Raw genomic sequence first — 27203 nt, forward strand, 5'->3', positions numbered from 1 at the left:
TTATTTGTGAGAGGGTAGTAAATTTTCTGACTTCTTCATTCGTCTTCCTATCTTTATATATTATTCTCCCATATTCTTCTCAGACATTTGTGATTAAATGCATCCAGCTTTTGCATATCTTTCTTGGTAAGTTGCCATGTCTCACTGCTATATGTTGTGATGGTGATGATAATTGCTTTGTACATGCTCAGTTTTGTCTTGAGGGAGATGTTTCTGAGTCTTCCAAATGCAGCGTTTGCCTTCCCAATTCTTATTATCTCCTCAGAAGTAATACCATCTTGACAGATGGTACTTCCAAGATACATAAAACTGTCCACCTTCTCCAGCTTCTCTTCAATTTTGATTTCTATCCCTATAGTCCCCATTAACATGACTTTACATTTCTTTGCATTGTATCTCAAACCTATCCTCTCCGTTACTTCTTTTACTTGGTTTGTGCATTTTTGTAGTCTGTTGGCATCTTCACTGATAAGAGCGATGTCGTCAGCAAAGTCTAGATCAAATAGCCTTGAATTTTTCCGTTTTAGGCCATATGTATCAACGTCACATTGTTCTAATCTTTTTTTTTCCAAAATGGAAAAAAATGGATTGAATGCTGACAGAGACAGTAAAATGCTCAGGGAGATTAGAGAGGCTACCAGAAAACACAATGATAATGGGGGATTTCAACTATCCCCATACTGACTGGGTACATGTGACCACAGGACAGGATGCAGAGATAAAATATCTAGATACCATAAATGACTGCTTCTTGAAACAGATAGTCCTGGAACCTACCAGAGGAAAGGCAACTCTTGATTTAGTACTAAGTGGAGCACAGGATCTGGTCCAAGTGGCAGACTCCTCAGTAATAGCAACCATAAGGTAATTACATTTAACATCCTGGTGGGGGGGGGGAATACTAGCATTGGCCTGCTAAACCCAGGGTTGTGAGTTCAATCCTTGAGGGGGCCATTTAGGGATCTGGGGCAAAAATTGGGGATTGGTCCTGCTTTGAGCAGGGGGTTGGACTAGATGACCTCCTGAGGTCCCTTCCAACCCTGATATTCTATGATTCTATGATACTAGAGAAACCCACCATAGCAGCATTTAACTTCAAAACAGGGAACTACACAAAAATGAGGAAGCTAATTAAACAGAAATCAAAAGAAACAGTCACAAGAGTGAAATGCCTGCAAACTGCACTGAAACTATTTGAAAACACCATAATAGAGGCTCAAACTAAACATAGACACACACCCCCAAGCCCTAAAATTAGTCAGACGACCAAAAAAATGCCACCATGGCTAAACAACTGAGTAAAAAACAGACACTAAAGGCAAAAAGATCTCCTTTAAAAATTGGAAATCAAATCCAACTGAGGAAAACAGAAAGGAGAATAAACTCTGGCAAGTCAAGTTTAAAGTTTAAAGGCCAAAAAAGAATCTAAAGAGCAATTAGCAAGACACTAACCTCAAAAAAATGTTTAAGAACATCACAGGGGTGCCATTTCAGGTGGGGGAGGAGGGGGCGCAATTTTAACCATGATTCCAGGGGCTAGTTAGGCACTTGAAAACTCTAGCTTTTTTGCAGATGAGGGGGGAGGAGAAGAGGGGAGAGAGACCAAAAATTATAACTCAAAGGAGGTCTCAGCTCAAAAAGTTTGAAAACTGTTCAGGATCCAGGCAGGGGATAGCTAGGCTGTGTGTGCAAGCAGGGGAGTAGCTCAGGGTGCTGGCAGAGGGATAGCGAGAGGTTTTGTACAGAGAGGGGTGTAGCTCAGGGAGCAAGCAGGGAGGGGGTAGCTAGTGGCTGTGTGCTGTGGTGGGGGTGTAGTTCAGGGTGCAGGGAGGAGCTATGTCTAAGGAGGTGCTTGCTGGGGGGCCCACCCGTGCACTCAGTACCTAGCTGGCACAGTGGGGGGCAGCTCCACTCCTTGTGGCTGTGCGCACATCAGAGCGGGCCATGCCGTCCTACACAGTCACCATGGCCACCAGTACCCAGTGGTTCCCAGACACGGAGGACTACACCAACCTGAACCTGGAGGATGCGGCAGCCATTACCCAGCTCACCACTCCCACACCAAACATTCCTCCCTTGGGGAGAGAGCAGGGCCAAATGGAAGGCAGAAATTTGGGTGCTCCTCCCCACATATCACTTCTGCTATGTGTCCATTTCAGGGGTCACTGTTCCCCCTCCATACCCCTTCAATCTCCACCAATGCGGGGGCCTAGAGGCAGGGGCCACCCCTGCCCTCTCTAAATGGTGCTGCCAAACAATGAGTGGGGCCAATGGATGATCAGAGTGCTAAAAGTGCACTCAAAGAAGACAAGGCCATCAGAAGCAGGAAGCCTGCCAAACAATGAGTGGGGCCAATGGATGATCAGGGTGCTAAAAGTGCACTCAAAGAAGACAAGGCCATTGCAGAAAAGCTAAATGAATTCTTTGCATCTATCTTCACTGCAGAGGATGTGAGGGAGATTCCCACACCTAAAAGGAATGGCCCAAGTGACAAATCTGAGGAACTGTCCCAGACTGAGGTGTCAAAAGAGGCAGTTTTGGAACAAATTGATAAATTAAACAGTAATAAATCACCAGGACCAGATAGTTTTTCCCCAACAGTTCTGAAGGAACCCAAATATGAAACTGCACGTAAGCTATCACTTAAATCAGTCTCCATATCAGAGGACTGAAGGATAGCTCACATAACATCAATTTTTAAAAAGGCTCCAGAGGCCATCTTGGCAATTGCCAAGCAGTAAGCCTAACTTCAGTACCAGGCAAACTGGTTGAAACTATAGTAAAGAACAAAATTATCAGACACACAGATTAACACAATTTGTTGGGGAAGAGTCAACACATGTTCTGTAAACAGAAAACATGCCTCACCAATCTAGTAGAATTCTTTGAGGGGGTCAACAAGCATGTGAACAAAGGTGATCCAGTGGATGTAATGATCTTGGACTTTCAGAAAGCCTTTGACAGGTCTCTCACCCAAGACTATTAAGCAAAGCATGCAGTCATGGGATAAGAAGGAATGACCTCTTTAGGATCAGTAACTGGTTAAAAAACAGGACACAAAAGGTCAGAATAAATGGTCAGTTTTCACCAAAAAAAAAAAAAAAAGAAGAGGTAAATAACGGGGTTCCCTAAGCATCTGTAGTGGGACCTTTGCTGTTCAACACATTCATAAATGATCTGGAAAAGGGGTTAATAGCGAGGTGGCATACTGAACTAATTAAGATAGCTCAGTCCAAAGCTGACAAAAAGTTACAAAGGAATCTCATAAAACTGGGCAACCAAATGGCAGATAAAATTCAATGCTGATAAATACAAAGTAATGCACACTGGAGAAATTAATCCCAATTATACATTCAAACTAATGGGATCGAAATTAGCTATTACCACTCAAGAAAGATCTTGGAGTCACTGTGGATAGGTCTCTGAGAGCATGTGCCCAATGAACAGTGGCAGTCAAAAAAAGCTAACAATATTAGGAACCATTAGGAAAAGGAAACATAAGAAAATATCGTAATGCCACCACAGAAATCCAGGGTACACCCACACCTTGAATACTGTGTCCAGTTCTGGTTGTCCCATCTTAAAAATGATATATTAGAATTGGAACAGGTACAGAGAAGGGCAACAAAAATTATTAGGGCTATGCAACAGCTTCCATTCAAGAAGAGACTAAAGAGACTGGGACTGTTCATCTTAGAAAAGAGATGACTAAGGGGGGACATGATAGAGGTCTATAAATCATGAACAGTGTGGAGAAAATGAATAGGGAAGTGTTATTTACCCTTTCACATAATACAAGAACCAGTGGTCACCCATGAAATTAATAGACAGGTTTAAAACAAACATAAGGATGCATTTCAAACAGCAAACAGTCACCCTGTGCAACTCATTGCCAGGGAATGTTATGAATGCCATAATATAATTGGGTTCAAAAGAGAATTAAAGTCATGGAGGACAAGTTCATCAATGGCTGTTAACCAAGATGGTCAAGGATGCAATCCTATGCTCCAGGTATCCCAAAGCCTCTGACTGCCAAAAGCTGGGACAGGACAACAGGGGATGGATCACTCAGTAACTGCCCTGTTCTGTTCCCTCCCTCTAAAGCATCTGGCACTAGCCACTGTCAGAAGATAGGATACTGGGGTAGGTGGATGATGGACTGATGCACCATGGCCATTCTTATGTTCTTAAAAGGTGCTGAATTATTAAGTAACGCAAGGTAAGGGGAAAAACAGTCAACTCAAACATTCTAAATATGTCACAATGTCATATACTGCATTATCTATATCAAAGGTTCTCAAACTGTGGTCCTCGGACCATCAGTGGTCCGCAAGCTCCATTCAGGTGGTCCGCGGATAGTTCCCTCTAAGGTGCGCAGATAGGCGGCAGCACAAGAGAACGAAGGGCCACCCACCTAATTAGTGGAGCCGCACAGGCATGGCTCCACTAATTAGGTGCCTGGACCCTGGAGAAGATGCACATGTAAGGTGAGGTGGTGGCCTTGGGGGACTAGGGGGTAGGGGGCAGTGGGGTGAGAAGAAAGGGTGGGGGGAATTTGGGACGTGAAGGGCTGCAGTGGCCAGAGAAAGAGGTGACTTTCCCCGGCTCAGGGGCCGCTGGGGCGGGGGAGAGACCGTCCTCCTTCCCAGTCCCAGCTCAGGGGCCGCTGGGGCGGGGGAGAGACCGTCCTCCTTCCCAGTCCCAGCTCAGGGGCCGCTGGGGCGGGGGAGAGACCGTCCTCCTTCCCAGTCCCAGCTCAGGGGCCGCTGGGGCGGGGGAGAGACCGTCCTCCTTCCCAGACCCAGCTCAGGGGCTGCCGCGGCAGGGGAGAGAGGGCAAATCTATCGCATTAGAAAGGTAAAATTACTCATATTAAAATATGAGTTGTGTGTTTTTATTTGTAGAACAAAAAAAGTTTATTATTATTAATTTTTTTTGTATATAGCACTTTTAGCCAAAGTGCTTTATAACAGTTAGCTAATAGTACAAAAAACATTTGGAAAGATCATTAACTGGTCCGTCAAGACCCTCAGCAATTTTCAAGTGGTCAGTGAAAAAAAAGTTTGAGAATCACTGATCTATATCATTATTAGTCCTTGCAATGGTGCAAATGCTGGTATTTACATTATTTACAATGTAAGAACGTTCAGTTTCTGTTGTGCAGAAAAGCTGTTGCATTAACAACTTTTGGTTTCAGTTTAGCTAGCAACTGCCGAGAAAATATTTTCTTCATTTGGGCTAGTTCATTCCAAGCTGAGAAACTGAGTTGAAAAAGCAGGAAAGCTTGTTTTCCTTTTCCAGTCTATGAATAAAAACCAGGTGGGAGAAGATGAGATCTAATTCTAAAAAACTTAAGGACCTGGGGCTAGATTTTTAAAAGAATTTAGGCACCTAAAAGCGTGGTTAGGTGCCTAGTGGAATTTTTCAAAAGCACTCAACTGCATCTTCAAGTGCCTAAATACCTTTGAAATCTGGCCCACAGAGACCAGAAGCAATCTGTCAATTCACTACCTACAGTTAATACTTCCTTTAATAAATCAGTTAATTTTAAATGCAAAACATGTTTTGATAAGCTTACATAAGAAAAAATATCCAACACATTTAAGGTAGCCTTATTTAATTAATAAAAGCAATTCTTCAGTGCTGTTTTTGTACATTTTAAATTGAACTGAATTCGCATCCACACACAACTTAACAGAAATGCTAACTGTTATTCACCATTTTCTAACAATTAAAAAAGGGAAAAATTAAGAATTTGAATAAATGTATCTTAAGTTATATGAGTCCTTAAATAAGCATGTATAGATATAATGTATCCTCCTGGTTAACAGAAAGTACCAAAGTTAATGTATAGGCTATATCTTGTTCCATCAACATGTTTTAATACTTATACTAACCAATGAAAATGAACCTTTCTTTAGGAAAATAACTAAAAAGTAAATCCAAAACAAGATTAACACCAATTATTTAACTCAGCAAGCAAGAAATCTTGACTTAAATCATAATTAAAATAAGTGTTAAATCAATCCACCCTTCTGCTGCTTAATATATAAGGCCTGAAAACCTATCTGAGAGCGCTCCCCATTTCAGTCCCAGAAGAGCTATTGAAGACATCTGGTGGAACTTGCTTCCCAGATTTATTTTTATTTTGATCTGTCCCCGCCTCCCATGTCCTTCCCCACAGCAGGTTCCAAAAAAGAGAAAAAAAATCTGTTTTAAATTTAGTTTCCCTCAAGAAAAAATTAAATTTAAACAAGTCTCTTTCCATTCATGTCATCATTGCAAAATCAATGTGAAGATTGCTCTTATGTTGACATCTATCACGTTTACTGGAGAGTTTACAATGGAGGAAGAGGAGACTAACTTGATTTCTTAAAGAGGAATCCAAAAACTCATTAAATGACTCAAAATATTTTTAACTCAGTCTTAAACCTGAAGAGGTCCTGGTTAAGTTTTCACTCACTGCTGACATACCTATTCTGTCCCTATGGAAAGGGGAACTATGGCAGGACTGCATGGATGGAAGCTCAAAATGTGAGATTTCTGCTCTCTGCTATCCTTTCTACGACAGGAAGAGATTAAGATTCAATGAGTTCCCTCCAAAATCATGTACATCACTACCCTCTTTAAGGTAAAGAGAAAGCAAAACAACTGTCCCTCATTACAGGCTGAAGGCTAATGAAACACTTCCTCACGGACAGAGTGAGAACTTCAAGGTAATCATGGAAAACCAAAAAGAGGAGGAAATACTCTTCTAGACTTCTGTTGTTCTGCCATTTTGCAGCCCAACAGAGAGAACGTGTGCATGTTCCATGCTATAGCACAAAGCAAATCTGGACAAAACTAAGAAATAAGCAAATGGGACCAAACAGTTGAAGCAGAGAAACAATATTCCCTGCTACAAGGCCCTTGTCATAAATATAAAGGGAAAGGTAACCACCTTTCTGTATACAGTGCTATAAAATCCCTCCTGGACAGAGGCAACATCCTGTTACCTGTAAAGGGTTAAGAAGCTCAGCTAACCTGGCTGGCACCTGACCCAAAGGACCAATAAGGGAACAAGATACTTTCAAATCTTGGTGGGGGGAGGCTTTTGTTTGTGCTCTTTGTTTATGTAGTAGTTCTTTCTTGGGACTGAGAGAGGCCAGAAAGAAATCCATCTTCTCAAACTCATCCTAATCCAAGTCTCCAATATTGCAACCAGTATAGGTAAACCAGGCAAGGCGGATTAGTTTATCTTTTGTTTTATGTGAATTTTCCCTGTGTTAAGAGGAAGGTTTATTCCTGTTTTCTGTAACTTTAAGGTTTTGCCCAGAGGGGGATCCTCTGTGTTTTGAATCTGAATACCCTGTAAAGTATCTTCCATCCTGATTTTACAGAGATGATTTTTACCTTTTTTTTTTTTTTTTTAAATAAAATCCTCCTTTTAAAAACCTGACTATTTTTCCATTGTTCCAAGATCCAGGGGTTTCCGTCTTTGATGATTTTGTAACCAATTGGTTAGGATATTATTCTCAAGCCTCCCCAGGAAAGGGGGTGTGTAAGGGGGAAGACTTCTCCAAGTGGTCTCTTTCCCCATTCTTTGTTTAAAACGCCTGGTGGTGGCAGCATACTGTTCAAGGACAAGGCAAAGTTTTACCTTGGGGAAGTTTTTAACCTAAGCTGGTAAGAATAAGCTTAGGGGGTCTTTCATGCGGGTCCCCACATCTGTACCCTAGAGTTCAGAGTGGGGAAGGAACCCTGACAGCCCTACACTAAAACAATCTCTTCAAAAGAAAAGAATTCTATTGTATTTTCCAGAAGTGGAGGCAGACTATAGCGTCTTGAGTCCAAATAAGTCATTAACATGATAGACTATCCTACCTGCAGCTTCATTTTTGCAACCAAGTTATCAGCTAGCCAAATATTGTTTGTTTGTTTTCATTATTTTGAAATATTTTATTCCAATTCATACCACAAGGCTCAAATAAAACAAAAGCTTCAAAACAGGATTGATAATATTTGGACATACATTGTACATCCTGTCATTTTCAAAACAGGATAATTGACCATCCTAACAGAAGTCATGGTAGGCACAAGGTACACAGCATATAAGAAAGTAAATACAAATACACTGTTACCCAACTGTCACGCCAATAAACAATTTCTGCTGAATTTACAAATGTTGCACTAGCAATGTTATACTTTTCAGTGTGATAACGAAACTGACTTACCTATACTAGGTGGGCTGCCATAGTTTATTGGTGACTCTGGAGGCCTACCACAATGTAATGCAGCAAGAGCAGATCCCTTCCACACAACATGTTTGCAACCTATTTGTAAAAAATTACAAACATATGAAAATATAGCATGAAATAATAAAAATGATGTCTTTAAGCCCCCTTGTGAATTTTCATACTTTTATTTGTGCGAAGCAAAGACTGTCTTCCAGCTCCTAATAAGGTTTGCACTCCAGGGACACTCTGAGGAATTTCTTGCTCTAGAAGTGGTCCTAGTCGATGGCATATTTGCAGCAAGTGATCAGGTGCCAAGTGTCTATAATACTTCACCTATTACGTGATAGGAAAAAAAAACCCATGTGATAAAGGTGAAGTCAGTAATATTTCAAAAATGATTATTTTAATCCTCATTTTCTTGTCAAGTTCGTTACCAAAATTCTTAATAGAAATGAGCAATCACTTTAAACAAATGATCAAAACAGATAAAAACCTTTAAGATGGTAAATTTACTCCAACTGGTCCTAATTAATTTCCTCTGTTCAAAGTATATCAACTGTATTATAAACACAGTTCACATTTACTATTTTGTAACTTAAATGAATGACGGAAGGCATAAAGCAACTCTTAAATCATTTTAGTTAATAGAAAAATGCAAAAAAAAGTGTCCAAACTCACATTTAAATATGCTTCTGATCAATTTAAATTACTTTGAAACAAAATGAGAAAACAGTATGGTAAGATACCCTGATACTTATATAGTTCTTAGAAAAGTCACTCTATACTCAAAGAGTAAGTGCTGCAATTTTTGAGATGATTGACTGTATTCTTCATACATAAAATAGAGAGCCAACCTCAATGTTTAGTGAAAAAAACAACTCAACCTTAACTATGGAGGCACGACCAGTATCTCCATAATTTACACTTTTAAATATAACTTTCATGAATCAAAAAAGTTTGAGTCAAATAAATTTTTAAAACCCTATTACACACTATTTATTCAAATAAATCCACGCCTTTCATACAATAAGGGGGAAAAAAACCTTTTCAGGTTGATTTGGAGATCACTTATACTTCGTGTTAACCGTGTGGCACTGGCATCAAAGCAGATTTCTAACATCGATCACACATGCTTTATGACAGCAGTTTGATTTTAACATCACACCAGTTAAAAACTGGATTTTGTCCAAAAAAGGCAAATCGAAGTCCTTATCTATTCTTTTGAACAGCTTAGGTTACGGGTCAGATTGGTCTTTTCAGTGCTACGGGATCAACTTCAAAATATACTTATATAAGTGATCACAATTAAACCCTATTACAAATCTTTAATCCTGCTATTAACAAATAATATCTTCCAATACATAATCTACTGCTAGCTTAAAGCATCTGAAAAATCAAGAAATATCTCACAATTGTATTTGCACTATTAGAATGCATATATACGTTCTAATAAGAGTACCTAGTGCATACAGGTTTATTCCTTGTTTCAATACTAATCCTGCAACATGTTTTTTATTTATTTTGTGACAAAAAAATCATCCTATATTATCTCACAATGAAAGCTTGTGATGTTTTGTTATACTATAACTGCAGAAGGCCATGACTGACATTTTAAGGAGGATGAACATTGCTCATATTCCTACACTGTACCCAATTAGAAGGAACATACCTTATTCTTCATCAAATGTACTACTGTCTTGCCAACATGCTGTTATCTTACTTTGCACTGCAGTAATTTATTAACATACCGGTGCTGAACTACAAAACTGAGACTCTGGAAAAGACTTATTTACACCAGAATGGTTTTTTTACCTTCTTAAGCTTCTGATGGAGGAGGAAGGAATTTTTCTTTTGTTGTTCTCATTTGAGTCATCTGTCACATATTTATAAAAAACCCTTGTGAATGACTTGAATTCTGACTAGCTTTGAGGTGAGATATGACTTACAACATGCAATTTAAAAATCCATATTTAAAAGCTATACAAGTAGTTATACAAAGCACAATAAAGCATTGTATAAATTCATCTCAAATTCATTTTTTAAAGTACAAATGACTTCAGACACACGTAGTTAGTGTCAACAGGACAGCAAAAACACCAGAGAACTCAAGGACTTACTTGTCATGATTCGTTATTCTAACGTTTTCTTTTTAAGAAATTAGTATTCTGAGACCTCTCTGAATTTGCTTCAATAAAAAGGGTAAGAACTCGAAGAAAATTATAAATTTGGGTGCTTTTTAAAAGCTACACATCCTTGGCTATGAGCAATGTTTAGAGGTGAGTGCAGCTTGTTCTAGCTAAGGAACCCGATCTTGTTTCCCTTGTTTTTTATTCCCTTTTCTCCCTTCCAGGGACTGTACCCAGACTGTAAGTAAATAATGCCCACTGTGCAGCTGTATTTGAAATCAAACACTTTCCATTGGCAATGAAAGTCAAATCTAAACCTGTGTCTCCAGAGAAGAAAGACTAATACAGTATACTAAATTACCGATTTGCCAACTCCTCCCATCAGAATAAGGTTTGTTTAAAAGTATTATTTTACTCAAACAGTTAAGCACCCGGGAACTCCTTAACTTCAACAGCCTGAATAAAAACAAAACAAAACTGAAGTAGATAGAAGATTGAAGCTTGGAGTCCAAGGTCAGCCTTGAAATATACCTAAGCTCCAGTCAGCCTACTTCTTGAATCCGCTCTCCTTTTGTGATTTTTGTCATGTAACTGCATCTGTTTTATAAACAACTGTAAACAAAAACAAAGTCTATAAATGTTTGATTCTAAAAGTGACATTTCAGAAGTACTTTAGAAAATGAAGACTATTTGTATTAACCTTGGCTCTAGTCACTGCAAGAAGGTGCTGTACGTTCTTCAAATACAACTCATGCCCACCATGCAAATTGCCTTTTACTCTAAATCCCAGACCTCTTTTGTGCAAAGATGGCTAATCATGCCAGATTACGGAGCAGTTTCGTGCTGTAGATAAATGTCAGCTAAGGAATAATCATTTGTATTGGTTACCAAAACAGTAAATTAACCTAGTTCTCGGACAAACTAGTAATATTAGCCATCTAAGTCAGAAGTCTCCTAAAACAGGAGTTCTCAACCTGTTTCTCTCGGAGGCACCCCTCAACATGCTATAAAAACTCCAGGGCCCAGCAGGGGCAGAGAGGCAGGGGCCTGGGTATAAGAGTAGTTTGACTTCTATGGGGAAGGAGGGCAGGGACCAGCAAGGCTCAAGCCACCTCCCTATGGCAGGGTCCAGGGAGGGAGTACCACCTCCACCTCAGAAGACCACCCAGCCTGTCTGGGTTGGGGGAGGGGTGGGGGCACAATCAAAAATTATAACTTAAAGGTGCAGGGGCTTAGCTCAGAAAGTTTGAAAACAGCTTAGGGTGCAGGGAGGGGATAAACTGGGCTGTGTGCAGGCAGGGGGGTACTCAGGGTGCAGGGAAGGCGGTGACTAGGGGCTGTGTGCGGACAGGAAGGTAGCTGGGGCTATGTACGGACAAGGGGATAGCTCAGGGTGCAGGGAGTGGGGTGGCTAGGGGCTGTGTACAGGCAGGGGTGTAGCTCAGGGTGCAGGGAGAGAGGCATTAGGGACTGTGGGACTGGAGGGGAGCCCTCCCAGCACTGTTCCCAGAGGGGTCTGCCAGCCACGGAGCCAGGTCTCCCCACCCAGACGGCTCTTACTAGCTGCCTCTGCAGGAGCAAAGGGGGCTGAAAGCTGAGGAGCAGCTTCAACCTGGGGCACCAGAAAGAGACAAGGGGACACTGCCACTGCCTACTCCATGGCACCAGCCACAGCAGCAGCTGCCCTGCATTGCCCAGCTCCGGTTTCCGGTCTCCGACCTGGCCAGGAGGTGGGGAGAGGAGATGGGGGGGGGGGAAAGGTGTGGAGCCCCTGGGATTGCCGTGCTCTTGCACTGCAGTTTGGGAGGGTGGAGAGGGCAATGCCATCAATGTCCCCAACTCTGCCCATAGGCTCAGGGCTTCTGCCCCTCAAGGAGCACGAGAGCTCAGGGCTTCAGCCCCACAGGGGGCACTAGGGCTTGGACTCTGAGCTTCAGCCGCAGGGCCCACGGCCAATCTTGAAAGGAATCGCAGATCCCCGGTTGAAAACCACTGTCCTAAAAGACCTTAAAGGGACACTGTTTATTTTTGGACTACTTTTTCCTTCTCCTTAGCTTATAAAAGAATGGAAGTGGGAGTTACTGTAACCACTTCCTTTCCCCTCAGGTGGTAAGCTTATAATTACAGGAATTAATATTACTTAGGAAAAGTAGCTGAAGGAACAAAATTTGTAGTGGAGGCATATACTGGGACTCCTTGCTTTGCAAATTGGGAAAAGGAGTAGAAAAATGCAACCAAAGAGCCAGGATGTGGGGGGATCTGACACAGACTAACAGTTTGGGGAGTAAATGAGTCAAACGCAGAGAAGTAGGTGGATCAGAAAGTAAAAACCATGGAAGGGAGGTGAGAGATGGAAATAAGAGGTTGGGTCGTCTTCTAAGAGAAAGAAGTTTATGGAGTGGGAGTTTAAAAAAACGTGATTGTGCAGAAGACAGCAAGAAAGTGAAGAGTATTAAATGAAGTATGGTAGCAGTAAAAGAGGAATTTGATGGACCAATTATTTGTGAAGACTAAGTGAGGGTAACTAGTAAGAAGGGGGAGTTGGATGGAGTCAGCCAGATTATCCGTATGGGAAGTGAAGTCATTCACTATAAGGGTAAAAAACAAACATCAGGAAGAATGAGCAGTTGAGTGACAGCTACAGAAAGGGAGAAAAGCCTATGAGGTGGCCTGCTGAAGGAAAAGGTATACAAACAGGGAAACAAAAAGCTGAGAGCAACAAAAACAGGTGCAAAGAGAAACCTGGTAAAACTGCTCTCAGGGCAGGCACAAGTGAGAAAAAAAAAAAACACCACACTAAAGAAGAGGGTAGCTGTAAGTAGGGTGACCAGATGTCCCAATTTTATAGAGACAGTCCCGATATCTGGGGCTTTTTCATATATAGGCACCTATTACCCATCACACCCTGTCCGAATTCTTCTACACTTATTATCTGGTCACCCTAGCTGTAAGAAGCCAAGTCAGAAACAAGTTAGAGCAAGACAAGGAGGTAAAGAGATAGGAAGACAGAAACTTGTCTCTATCCCGATGTCTGACAGAGCAGAGGGGAAAAGGGGAAAGACAAAACAAGGGATGAATATTTAGATGTGCAACACAATATGGCTCTAAAAAGAGAGCATTGCACGATTCAGTATTTGGCATCATGATTTCAACATAAAATACATGTAGTCTACAAATAATCTGGATGGGCAAGGAGGGTTCCTGCCAGGTCTACAAATGCTATCTATATTACGAGATTCTAGATGGATTCCTTCCATCTTGCATATCACCACAATAAGACGGTCTTGCAAGTCATCTTAGATTGTCAGTGATACCTGCGTGCACCCCCATTGTTTTCAAAGGATTTGCACAGATATAAGTGATGTTACTATATTAATGATGAACAAGAAATAGAATACAGCGCTCTCACTCTTACCTGTGTTGGCTCTGCCAAGCTAGTAGAAGTAGAGAGCATGTTTTGTTTTGTTTAAACACCAAACTAAGCAGACTCTAAAACACAAACAGGAATCAGAGGTGTTAAGTAATAAAAGCTATTTTGTGTCAGTTTTCAGACCATAACAATAAAATAATATTTTCTAGAAACAAAGAGTGTTCCATTGACAGTCCTGTATTTACCAATAACTATCTAGAACCAACTGTGGACATATACAAAATGCAACTACACAGATATTCAAATGTCCAGGACCCTAGTATTAAGTTATTATAAACCCATCCTCCAAAGCAATACCTGTACTGAAACATTTTCCAAAATACTGAGTTATTTATTTCTATGCTAACAGTGACCTGAACTAACTATAATTTTATCAACAAGAACTTCATCACAGAAAGAATCTAGTGCAGCAGTTCTCAAAGCCAGTCCGCTGCTTGTTCAGGGAAAGCCCCAGAGCGCCGGGCTGGTTTGTTTACCTGCCGCGTCTGCAGGTTCGGCCAATCATGGATCCCACTGGCCATGGTTTGCTGCTCCAGGCCAATGGGGGCTGCGGGAAGGGCAGCCAGCACGTCCCTTGGCCTGCGCCCCTTCCCGCAGCCCCCATTGGCCTGGAGCAGCGAACCACGGCCAGTGGGAGCCACGACTGGCCGAACCTGCGGACGCAGCAGGTAAACAAACCAGCCCGGCGCGCCGGAGCTTTCCCTGAACAAACGGCGGACCGGCTTTGAGAACCACTGAGCTAGTGGACTGAATTTCCTCAGAAAACTGTTTTTAAAAATAAATCAGTTACCTATATTCAAAGTCTGGAATACTCAATCCAGCCAATTTTAGCCACCTTTTGAGCCATATATATATTGCCACACACTGTATCAAGTGTTACACAAGGCAAAAAATTGAATTACAGCAATTGTCATTCTGGAACAGACCAGACCATCAGTATCTTATAACCAATGGCCAGTGCTTAATTTGCTTCAGAGAAAAATAACCATGTTATTGCAACTCCTAATTTTAAAGTGTTCTTATTCTCCCTCTGAGATGCTTCTTTATAAGAATTCATTTCCACATCTGAAGTATCTTCTGATTTATATGTAGGCTAAACAAAGATGGGGATTTGGCTATAAGACACTACAGGGATGTATTTTCTTTTAACTTGAGGTTACTTTTACTGCTAATGAAACAGAGCTAACTAGAACCAACTGTTATGAGATCACATAATTTTTGTCCTATTGCAAACATAGGAAATTTGCAAAAAGTCAGAGTATTTAAAAATTTGTAACGTAAGAATATAAACGCCAGTAAAGGGGCTAACAGAAAGAAAGGTACTACTGTATCTACAGTTCAGCCTTGGGGAAAATTTTCAAGAAATACAGAGTTTACATAAAGGTCATACAAATGTAGAACTGAAAAGGATCTCAGGCATTCATCTATCTAATCCATCCCCATGCTGAGGCAGGATTAAGTATACCCAGACCAACCCTGATCAATGTTTGTCTAACCGGTTCTTAAAATCTCCAATGACAGGGATTTCACAACCGCCCAAGGTAACTTGTTCCAGTGCTTAACTCTTCTTAAAAGTTAGATAGTTTTTCCTAATATCTAACCTAAATTTCCACTGCTGCAAATTAAGCCAATTATTTAAGATACCTAAATAAATTTAATTCGCTTCATCCACAATTATAAAATTTTGATATACATTTTCTTATTCAAACATTTTGGAATTTTAAAATGTTTAAAGTCAATTAAGTTCTGGTAAGAAATACTAGATAGATTATCTTGGAAACTAAAGTTTATTTATTCAAAGTCCTAACAATGCTTCTTAATCATGACCAGAAGGAAACAGGAGCAAAAGGGTAGTTTACTTTCAATGGACATTAAGCATTTATATAGCAACAAAGAGGTGTTAGGAGCTTTAATTGTTGTTGTCATTAAATGGGAAATATCCCTGTCCTCAATTTACTCTAAATTAAATAACAATCTGTAACTCTCTGACACACCCAGCTAAAGTGACCGTATGGGAGTGATTTGTACGATGTGAACACCTGTCTAGCAGAACTAAACTGAGGCCATCTAAATTCACATACACTGAACAGCAGCTCCAGATGGTTATGATTTTTAGTCTCACCATCAATAAGAGATATCTGAACCAGTGACCTATTACCAATCCCCTACACCTTTCAGAACCACTTTCAAAACTTTATAGAGACTTCAAAGAACTATTAGTGATAACTTTATAATATTTCCTAGACAACATTTATCTGGGATGCAACAAACTACATTTTCTTTTGTTTTTCTAGATTCATTTCTCTGAAAATTTCATTTTTGTCCACTTTACACCATGCAGACACCTGTACAGTGCTAGACTTCCTGAACGAGCCACTATCATCTCAGCCATTCATTAAGGGGTAAATTGTTATTAAACAATAATTGCAATATTGTCCAGAGGCCCCAGTAAGCACTGGGACAAACTCCATCGTGCTAGGTGTTGTACAAACACAAATCAAATACAGTGTCACGATAGATCATAAACTGCACTAATGCCCTAACCCACCCCATGAAGACAAGACACATGTTAACTTGATGCAGTGTGAGAAGTCCCTTTGAAGTGAAATTATATAGTGTGTAAAGTTAACCACATGGGGTAAATCTTTGCAGACCCAGTGCCAAAGAAGGTTATTCTATGGGCCCTAAGGTGTACATCTCCCCATTTTCACTTTGAAAACAAGGGCAATACAGATAATACTGAGGACAGAAAGACTGTTAGTAAGGCACAAGAGTCCCAGCTACATTACTGCATCCTCTCCCAAAGCTGGTGTAGACCCCACAATGTCACTGCTGATTTGGGGAAAGGAAGTCAGATATATAAGAAAGCAGCTGAAAGGGAGAGAACAATTGCCTGAATGTCTCAAAGATGAGATGAGGAGGTAGGTACTAGATTCTGATCAGCAGCAGTGGCACAGCTCCCTTTCTGCCTCCTTCCTATGACATCTTGTAAGCTGCATATAGGAATCCTTAACACCCTTCTGATAGCTAGTCTCCCCATGAGCCCAAACTTGCCTTAAACAGTTTCCTCACGGCACTCTTAGAGGGTGAAGAGAGCAAGCTGCAACATCTATGATCTTGTAATCAGCCTTCAACCAAGAGTTCTGTCCCTGCCCCACATAAAGACAGACTCTAACAGAAATAGGCTTTAAAGTCTAACTGTAGAACACAATATATTCAGAAAAACCTGATATTTACATAGCAACGACATTCTCATGTCACAGACTGAGCACAGCTCCACACACACCAGTTTGCAATAGAAGGTTCCCTATCCGCTAAGAGCGGGTGACAGTCTTGCTTTCTCCTTTGCCAAGAGGAGACCTACAGAATAGCAGGAGGCGGCAAGAGAGAAGGAAGCATCCCTGCAACTACAGGGAACCAAAATCACTTCCTGGAACCATGTACCTAGCTACCATGGCTGAGCAGCTAGCTACACATACAAACAAAATAAGAAACAATGTCCTTTTGCTCCTTATCAAGTGCATTCTTTGGGGAACTGGCAGTGCATCTTACCAAGAGCTGTTTCTGTTCTTTTCACCAGAATACCCGAGTCTTCCAATAGAAAATGGAAGTGAAGACTGAGAGAACATAAATATTAACCAAAAGTGAGCTATGAACTTTAATAAACGTGTCTTGAGGTTTTTCTCCTGAAAAACTATTTGTCTCTTCCTTAGCGTTTGTACAGCAAATGGCACGATGGACCCAACTGCTCATTTAAAAGCTCATGTGCTTTTGTGTACTTCCATGATACAAATAAAGTTATAACATAGGAAAGTCAGTTTGACACTTGGAAGGAAGCGACTCTCAAGCAAGGAACACTCATGTAGCTTAGGCCACAAATAGGTGGTTTTTTGAAAAGATAGCATTATAGGAAAATATCTGTTTGAATTATAAAAAAGGAACACAGGTTGAGTTTTTTGAATTTATATATTCTCCTACAGCGTTGAAAACCCAAACAGCACAATGTTAGTTTATCAGAAACTGACAAATGTAGTTTCACTGTTCGAGCAAACAATAAATAAAAAGCACAAATGGTGACCAGTCCATTAAATTTTGTAACTTGTTTGAATAATCTTAAATTTTAGCAATAAAATATGTAATATTTTAAGATTATGATTTTATTTTAATAAAATTAAGAATTAACAAAGACAATCATATTCTCCAAGAAAAGTTTTTAATAAATCCAAGTATCTGATAAAACTTAAACCAGAACACCTAATGCATTAAGATGTTATAATATTCTTGTTTAGATAGGTAAATCTGCATTAACTTTATAACAATTACAAATCCACATAAAGCAACGTTTAAAGTCAAATTCCATGAAGTACTGAGTAACCTCAATTACCTTTGATTTCTGGAGTCACTAATTTATCATATTTTTGATACTTTGGGTTCCTATTTAGCTTCTTTCAACTCCTGCCTTTTGACTTCAGTGGGAGCCGAGGGTATTCAGGTAAGAGACTGGAATTGGCAGATGGCAAAGGATGTCAACAACAGCATTTGCATCAGTAACCTTTTCAGGGCTCAGATTTCAGACTTTTAAGAACCAAAACTAAAAGAAAGACACCTGAGCTGACATTACAGATTGACATCCAACCTAAATATTTATATTAAAGGTATTTTAGGAGTTAAGCAAGCAAAGAAAGCATCTTAAACAACAAACCAAAAGATTTTTAAAAAATCTTAAATGGAACTGTCAGTTCAGTAAATCCTTTTTTTTTTTTAAATACTTCTATGCTGATACTCAATGCCACATTTCAGAAACAAACAGGATCAAGCAATACAGTTAAGGCATACCTTCCTTAATTAAAGCAAAAGTGTAAGAAAAAAAATGCCACAAACAATTAGTTGTCTGTATTTTCCTTTCTCCTCCCCCCATTACTTTAAAGCAAAAGAAAATCATTCAAATACTTATCAAAAATGTAAGAAGGCACTGTAAGGAATGTACAGGTGGGAGAGACAAGTAGTAGCATTTCTCCATATCCATGGAAGTCCTGCACACATTTGGGATTTCATGGATTTTGGAGAACCATATTCCACTCCTCCTCAACCTCCCCAGTGAAAAACTGCATATTATATGCTATAAAATAATAATAATGCTGAGTTGGTATTTATTTATTCTCATCTCCCTTTGCAGGAACCCTCTGCGCTCCAAAAGCAAGACGTCCCCGATGCCTGTGAATCAGGGGCTGTACCCTGCCCCTATATATTCCTCAGTACATCTCTACAGTGACAATTCTACAGTGGCCCTACTAATGCTAGCTCCTTTATCAATTCTGCTAGTCCTTTCCATGCTTTTCTGTTATCACATCTTTTAGGATGTCCTCTTATCCCTTCCATAACCCCATACCTATCCCTCTAGCCTGCCACCTCAGAACCAGCACTTTCAAAACCTATATACTGTGATGAACACAGTTTAAAATATTGTGTGCCTCATAATTTCCTTGTTACATTTTTCTCAACATGTTTTAAAAAACATTATCGACGATTAGGAAAAGCTTATACACATAGGTATGAGAATGTATTTAATAAGCTGAACAGCAAAGACTCCTTCATGACCACTAACAACATTTAACACAAACTATTGACCAATATACCATAGATCACTGGTTCCCAAACTTTAACAGCCCGCGAACCCCTTTCACTAAATTGTGAAATCTCGTGAACCGCCTCCTAAAAATGAGTATTTCCAGGGATTTAAGTTTAAATTTCCTCCGCACTCCGCAGGGCTCCTGCTGCTGGACCCTGTTGACCGCCCCAGTCAACTTAGCTCCACTGAGCTCAGGCTGCAGGTTCTGCTGACTGCCGGGGCTCGGGCTGCCAGCCCCAAATGCCCAGCCCTGCTCTCCCTAGGGCTTGGCTGCCAGCCCCGCGCGGAGCGCTGGGGTTCGGCCTGCCGGCTTCCCTGCTCACAGGGTCAGGGCTCGGACTGCCAGCCCCAACTGCTCTGCCCCGCTCTCCCTGGGACTCGGGCTGTCTGCCCTGCAACTGGGTCTCACCTGTTGCCTCCAATGCCCGGGGATCCTCTGACCGCCATTAGAGAAATTTTTCTGGCAACCCCCCTGTAACATTCTGCAAACCCCTCAGGGGTACGCGAACCCCAGTTTGGGAACCACTGCCATATATGCTCTGAAGAAACTCACTAATTCAATATTGTTCCAGCTACCACAAACATCCATCAAATCTATGTACTAAAAATCATTATGAAATTTAAGTTGAAATAACTTGTAATTGCTAGCTACAAACAACAAGTAGCTGCAGTTTCTAAATAAGTTGCTTACAGTTTCCTTAAAAGCAAAATATCCTGGTTGCTGGTCCACATTAGTTAAATGGCTAACAGTTTCAGTTTTAAACCTTGAAAAGAGGCATAAGAGGAAAATTTTCTGTTTGTTTTACATTTACTAGGCACAGCTGAACAGCAGAAATGTTTTTTAAACATTATAAATCTGCAGCTTGACAGCATTTTTTAAATGCTTCACTCTGTCCCAGGGTGAGTTTTTATAAATAAAACCTGCAAAGACTTATTCTATTCAAATTATTCTACCACAAGCATCAATGAGACATTATAGAAATGCTCATCATTATGACCATAGCCCCACTCAAATCAACAGTATTATTCTTGTACGTAAAGTTAACCATGAGTAGCGTAAGTCTCAGAAGGACTGGGACCTACAGCTAGTCTCATCAATTTACAGGTTTGACAGGACAATGTTGCTTTCTGAATGACAATATTATGACAACACATAGGGCAAAGTTTTCCTCTCAGGTTGTCTAGAAATGTAGACCCATATTAAAACAACTATTATGCAGACACGGCTTAGGCCTTTGGCTACTGTTTCATGAAAACCTACAGATCATGACATGTTGCAAAAAATGCTTGAGCCCATCCACAATAGCAGCTTAGCACCAATGCACCTACACTTGAGCTGTATTACAGCTACTAACTTTTCTACTGTAGATGCACTGTCAGAGTGAAAGCAACTTACAGGGAGAGCAGAGTATAAAAAAATCTGATCTATCCTATGAATATGGCAACACAATGTTGCCCTATAAACAATATAAATGCTCCTAAGCCAACATTCTGTTGCACAAGTTGCATGGAGTCAAGAGATAGAGCAGACACCTGTCAATGAAGTTGCCATACCAGGAAGGAAAAGGAGTCAACATACCATTCTGAGAGTCTCACACACAGCCAGGCCAGTACTGAAAGCAAACTTAAGCTTTCTGAACTGCTCCGGCCAATCAGCCAGCTGGCGACCACCCTCCTTCCCCACCACATGTGTGTGCCACAGGTGAGGATGTGGGGTGATATTCGGAAGTTGTGGGATTGTGATGCAGCAGCTCTGAGCCTTTGTGTGTGAGAAGCAGGATTGCACAGAATACAGCGCCCCCGTCTCCTGCCGGCCTGGCTGGCTCCGGCAGGCTCTCTCCGCTCGCTCCTCCCCTCACTGCCTCCTGCTCTCCCTGCACAACATCCATGACGTACCTTTATTTCTAGCACAGTGACTCTGGGGCTCTCCCATTAGGACAATTGTTGTTATTTACCCTCACACCCGGACCCCCGCAGTGGGGGGCTTGCCCCGGGGCAGCCGCCTCCCCTCCCCCTCTCCCTCCCACCGTCACTGACGGGGGGGGAGGTCAAAGCTCCCTGAAGTTTTTTTTTCCCCCTTTTTTTTTTAAGTTGTAAAAAAAAAATTTTTTTGCGGGAAATTCAATTTTTATTGGGCTGCTCGGAAAGTTTCCCCGCCGCCTCGCGCCGGCCGGCCGCTCGGCTCACCAGGTTCTCGTAGCTCCGCGGATGCTCCTTGCCCGTCCAGTCCGTGCGCTTGGGCAGCAGCTAGGGAAGAAAAAGCACCTTTCAGTCACTCACGGCCGCCCCCTCCCCGAAAAGCCCCCGGCGCCCGGGCCGGGGAGAGGCCGCAGGCGGGGCGACCGCGGGGCGTGCGGCGCCGCTTACCTCCTTCTCCGCCACTTCTCGGATCAGGACCTGCAGCAACAACAAAAGGGGGAACGGCTGTGAGTGCGCCGCCAACACCCCGCCCGGCCCGGCCCGGCCCGGCCCCCCAGGCCCCGGCGGCGCCATCCCTACCTGAGCCGCTTGCTGGCAGGGTCCGTCCTCCAGAAAGCGGGCGATGAGGAAGTAGAGCTCTGCGGGGGGAGGGAGAGAGAGGGAGAGAGACGGTGAGCGGCGGGCTGGGCACCAGCCATTCCTGCTCCGCGGCGCCCAGCAGCCGGAGCCCTCCACTTACCCGCCCGCAGCTCCGCGCTGTGCCTGCCGCCGTCCCCGGACATGGCGAGCGGCGCTCGGGCCGCGCTCCCCGGCGGCGGCGGGGCCCTGCGAACGTGTCCGCCCGCCCGGTAGCTGTCACTGTTCGCTCGGCAGGAAGAGTCTCGGCTCCACCATTCAACCCGCGGCCGGGAGGAGGAGGAAACAACAACTCGCAGGCAGCAGCAGCCCGCCGCCAACGCCGCCGCCGCTGCTGCCGCCACCGCCGAACCACCGCGAGCGAGCGCGATCCCTCCGCCCGGGGAAAGAGTCCCTGCCCCCTCCTCCTCCCCCCTCGGCCCCTCGCGCCGCGCGCGCCCGCGCGCGCGCCCCCTGCCCCGACACCCGCTCCCCAGCGGCCTGCCCCGCGGCCCCCGCCGCTGACACGCCCAGGGAGGCGGGAGCGCGGCGCAGGTACGAGCAGGCCGGCCGGCCGGCCGGCCGAGAAGATGTCGGAGCGGCAGAGGCAGGGTGGGCGGGGAGCTTGGCTGAAAGGCGCTTTCTCTGTGAGGGCTGGGAGGAGAGGAGGCCGCAGCGGAGGGATACGACGTACGCGGGGGGAGGGGGCGGCGGCGGCTCCTCGCAGCGGGCTGGGCTGGAAGTTACCAGTGTCAGGGTAGTCGGCAAATGAAGCGAAAATGCCCCGCGGGAGCCCTGGGCGAGGCGGGCGCGGCAGCCCCCCCGGGGCCACGGGCTGCCGGGCGACGCTGCCCCAGCACTCCCCCTGGGGCGAAGGCTGCGGATTTCGCGTCTGTCTGTAAGTTGAAGCGCCCGGCGCGCCGGGGTGTCTGTGCCCGGGGCGTATGTGCCAGCCCGGCGTGACCCGCTGCAACGTCCTGCTCTCGGGGCTGGCTCGTCTTGCTGTTTGGGAAACAGTAATGCCCCGGTTTGTAAAAGCTGAGCAAAGCGCTCTGCATCCTTCGTTGGTACCGCCTCGCCGGGAGCCGGGGGAAAGGATCTTAAAAAGTGCTTTGCTCGTAGACCTGGCTTTTTTTTTTACTTAATGCGCATTGTAGTCGTTATTCCTGCTGCTGGCGCATCATAGACCCTGGATCAATGAATCTTCAGGCTTCTAGGAATATTTGCAAGAGGAGGAGGAGGAATGCCGTGAACATGCGAAAGATGGTGATACTTGCAACCTATGGCTGAACTGGAGGTAATTTATGGGTGGATCAATAACATGCGAAGGTTCTTGAAAGACTATTATACAGTAGCAAGCGTGATTTGCGATTAAATAATTTAAATTGTGTATTTATCTTGCATTAACTTTAAGTAATGATCATACGTTAGAGCAGATGATTTGTTCATTGTTACTTACTGCTTAAAGTCGGCCACAAAAACAAAGCTAATATTCGGCGGTAATCAAACTGACCTCTAATAAATACTGTGTTTTCTACCAGATTTAAATAAATGATAAATAATGATCGGTCTTTATGATCTGTCATGTATCTATGCTTTTCAGATCGAGTTTGGGCCTTGTAAAAATTAAGAGTTCCTGAAAATGAAATTTAGCAGCAATGGATGTAAACAAGGAAAATTGTCATTTCTAAGTAAACACAATGATTAATGTTACCCCTTAGAAAGCACATCTTGAATTAAAAGAATGTAAAAATTAGACAGGAAAAAAGTCTTTTGTAATCAGAGAATTTGCAGCTTTCAACTGCTGTAAGCTTTTAAACATTTCAAATTAAACCATATTTCTGTGAAACTGACCCAAGGGGCTTTAGAGGTGGAGTTTTATATACAAGTCTCCAAGGCCCACAAACTCAGCCTTTGGAAGACTAGAATCTTGCCTAGGCCCTGCTGCTTTGTGCTTAATGTGGTGAGAAGGCTTGTTGCAACCACCCTTTCTTTAGCTTTAGTATATAAATATCTGTATGACAGAGGAAGTTAATATGTCACATTTTCTGTGAATATAAATAAAAATACTTAAACAGGCAACTGAACATCTATTCTACTTATTATTATTGCTTATAATGTTTATCATGTCCTAACAATACTATTGTTTATCATGTCCTAAGTACGAAAATTGTAACCTGTGTATTACTGTAACGTATAATTATGAAGTGAGCTAATAATTCTTTATATATTTACTTCTCTAAGTATTGAAAATAAAGGTATTGTAACAGGGCTGATCAGTTTTTCTGTAACTCCGGTCATCTAATGTTTTCTTCCAAATATCTGTATCTCCCTTTTACCGTTTTCCTAGGACAGTAACTGGCCTACCTTTTAACCTCTGTCTCTTAATCAACGCTTCAAATAATTGTCATGATGGTGTAATCACACTTACTATTAAATAAATATTATTTTTAATAATTTGAGTTTTCTTTTTTAGAAATGCAAAGTATCTTTTGTAATTCTAATGGTAAGTGATGTTAACAGCAAAGGATTACATGAGTAATGAGATTAACATTTTCTAATTATTCTATGATGTCTGTATATTAGTGAAGTATACCTGGTGTATGATATTGCTGTACCTATATGTCAGGTATCTTAATACTTGAATTCTGAGGGAGTTTTTGATGATATTGGAAGGAAAAGTGTGTTCCTCTTTTTGACAACTTACGTAATAACTTTTCTGATGCAGTTCAGAGAACCAAAATTTTCTTACTGCTATTATCAAAATTCCAAGGATTCAATCTGATAAACACAAGATCCATTTGTGCTATTGCATTTTAAAATTCTTATTGCAGATGCAGTAAGATAAATGCAGGGGAGGGTTAGTTGAGTTTTCTTTTTGGTTTTTTTACACACGTAAATCACATGTCATGAGAAGATTTGGAATTATTTCTGTTTTCTGATGCATGTTGGAATGAGTTTTAAGAAATCTGCTGTGGTAATAAACATTCCATTAACTTATTTTCAAGGATAATTTTGCAGTGCATTCTCCTTAAACTCAGAGATTTTTTTTTTTTTGTTTTCTATGGAGGAAAAAAATTCCTTATCTCTGAATTTTCACACTGTGGCTTACCTGCAAAATAAAAAGGACTACTTCAGAGTATGTTCTTGTCAACTTACATTATCCTTAAGCAAAAATTATTTTAGTTCTGCTATGTCACTGAGATTCTGTGCTGCTTTGGGTTTTTTTCTGTTTTGAGGTCTGGATTATTACCTTTTCAGTTTGAGATTGTTATTAAAGTAAAAAAACTCTCAATTTGATTACTTTAATATGATTTGTAATGTGATGGACTTAAACACATCAAAGCTTATTATACCCACATACTATGATATATCTTTTTGAAGATGTAAACTGTACCTTGTAGTACCCATTTTTCTCGTTTTTTTTTTTAAATGAATTACTGTTTTCATCAAGAAAATAGTTATTTAAAAGCAGGAGTAAAGTTTATATATGTTGCAATTAACAAATTTATAGTGTAAAATCCATACATCAGTTATGCTCTGAGCCCTTGAGCCTCAATTTTTGTGTCCAACTTCACACACTAGTGTAACTTTCAAAGGTTGGGTGCAAAACACTTTCTGAAAATTACATCCTCATAATGTGGGTACCCAAACTCACTAGTCACTTTGAAAATACTGGAATATTTTAGGATGTCTTGTTCACATGTCTGCATTTTTTTTACGTATGTCTTTATGTGATGCAATTTCCGTATGAGTTTTAGCTATATTGATGGAGCGGAGTTTGTTTTTACTCCCCTTCGTGCTTCATAGCTGTATTAACTCTCATTCAAGTTTAACTTAATTTCCTGCTATTGACAGTTGCATTATCAAACGTTTTGGTGGCTGTAGTTTATTATATTTTTGTATCAATGTGATTTCTATTTTTGTGCCATCTAATCCACAGCCTTATTTTTCTGTGATAAACATTTTCCTTATGAATGAGGTTCATAAATTAACAAATGACACATGAAATTGTCTAATTAAATTTTTTTAAAGAAGAATTCTTTTACGCACCAAACTCTGCTTGCTGGGAGACATTAACTTAAGTCTTAAGCTTCCTAGATTTGTCTTTTTTTATCAGAAGCTTCATTCATTAAATTTCTTGCTCCTGAAATAACCCATTATCTTATTTATTGTATTTTAACAATTTGAAAGAATGAAATGTGGGTATGTGTTTTTTTACAACATTCGTTTGAATAAATTCTAACTGACAAATGTTGTTTTAACAATCTATAAAGTGATAAAATAATTTCATGTCGAAGTGCTAAAAGCCATTTGTTCACACTTTAGGTCATTAATCAGTTATTTTTGCACTCTCTAAATTAGTAACTTAGTTGCCCATTCAGGTATACATTTGTTCTCCAAGTTCCTGGCAAGTATGTGTTATACCAATACCAGATTTTAAAAATACTTAACTATTTGAACACCTATTTATGTGTTCCACTTATATTCCTTTAATCATTCTACTCTCTCCCACCACATGCCTTTTTCTTCCCATTCATAGCAACACTTGTTATAGGGAAGCATTCTATCACATCTTTCATTCTCTCTCCTCTCCCCTGCTGGTAGGAGTTAGCTCCTGCAGCTGGAGGCTTGCATTACACAAACCGCCAACAATACTGCCTAAAACTAGTTTAATAAACACAATATATAATGGGCTGAGTTTTGACAAATTTATTTGTACACATTATCTATTATTTCAGAGTAAAGTGAAGTCTAGAGCGATGAAAACTGATTAACTCGTAAAAATATAAAAAATAAAATGCATCACTAGTCAACCCATTATATCGTATTTATACGATGAGTTGCAAAGTTTTAGGTTTGAATCAAATTCAGCCAATCACTTGGGGGACTTTCTTAGTTCATCTTTAGATTTACACATATGAATTGTACCTATTACATTTTTGGCTTCACTATTAAATCTTTGCTTATATTCTCATTCATATAATTTTTCTTGACGAGGAAAGTTTAAGACTTGGAGCTATTTAATTCCCTCAGAATAAAGGACTAATACCGTTTTATTTAAGCTTTGTCTGTGATTCATGTAATTTGTCCCCATCAGTTTCATAAATGTTCTTCAGTTTAGTTTACTGGATCAGCTTGACAGTAAGACTTTGTATGCTGAATACATTCCCTAATTGTCCAAATAAATTTAAGCACAAAATTTAACTGCTATGCTTTATTGGTTGCTGCTGCATTATTCTTTGCAGACAAGCTTGGATATCTGC

At 41.3% G+C, this 27203-nt stretch overlaps 1 protein-coding gene across 1 annotated transcript in view; it reads right to left on the minus strand.

Moving 5' to 3' along the window:
• PHIP (PHIP subunit of CUL4-Ring ligase complex) overlaps positions 1-22345 on the minus strand; it is a 293959-nt gene extending 271614 nt beyond the window's left edge. The window contains exons 1-6 of the mRNA XM_084623628.1: positions 22061-22345; positions 21901-21959; positions 21769-21798; positions 21589-21648; positions 8399-8549; positions 8214-8312 (exon numbers count right to left, since the gene is read on the minus strand). Of these exons, the coding sequence (XP_084479754.1) occupies positions 8214-8312; positions 8399-8549; positions 21589-21648; positions 21769-21798; positions 21901-21959; positions 22061-22103 (442 nt within the window). The 5' untranslated portion in view covers positions 22104-22345. The remainder of the gene's footprint in view (positions 1-8213; positions 8313-8398; positions 8550-21588; positions 21649-21768; positions 21799-21900; positions 21960-22060) is intronic.
• Between the last annotated feature and the right edge of the window lie 4858 nt (positions 22346-27203).

This window comes from Lepidochelys olivacea, assembly GCF_965140295.1.
Source record: "Lepidochelys olivacea isolate rLepOli2 genome assembly, chromosome: 3".
Taxonomy (NCBI): Eukaryota; Metazoa; Chordata; order Testudines; family Cheloniidae; genus Lepidochelys; species Lepidochelys olivacea.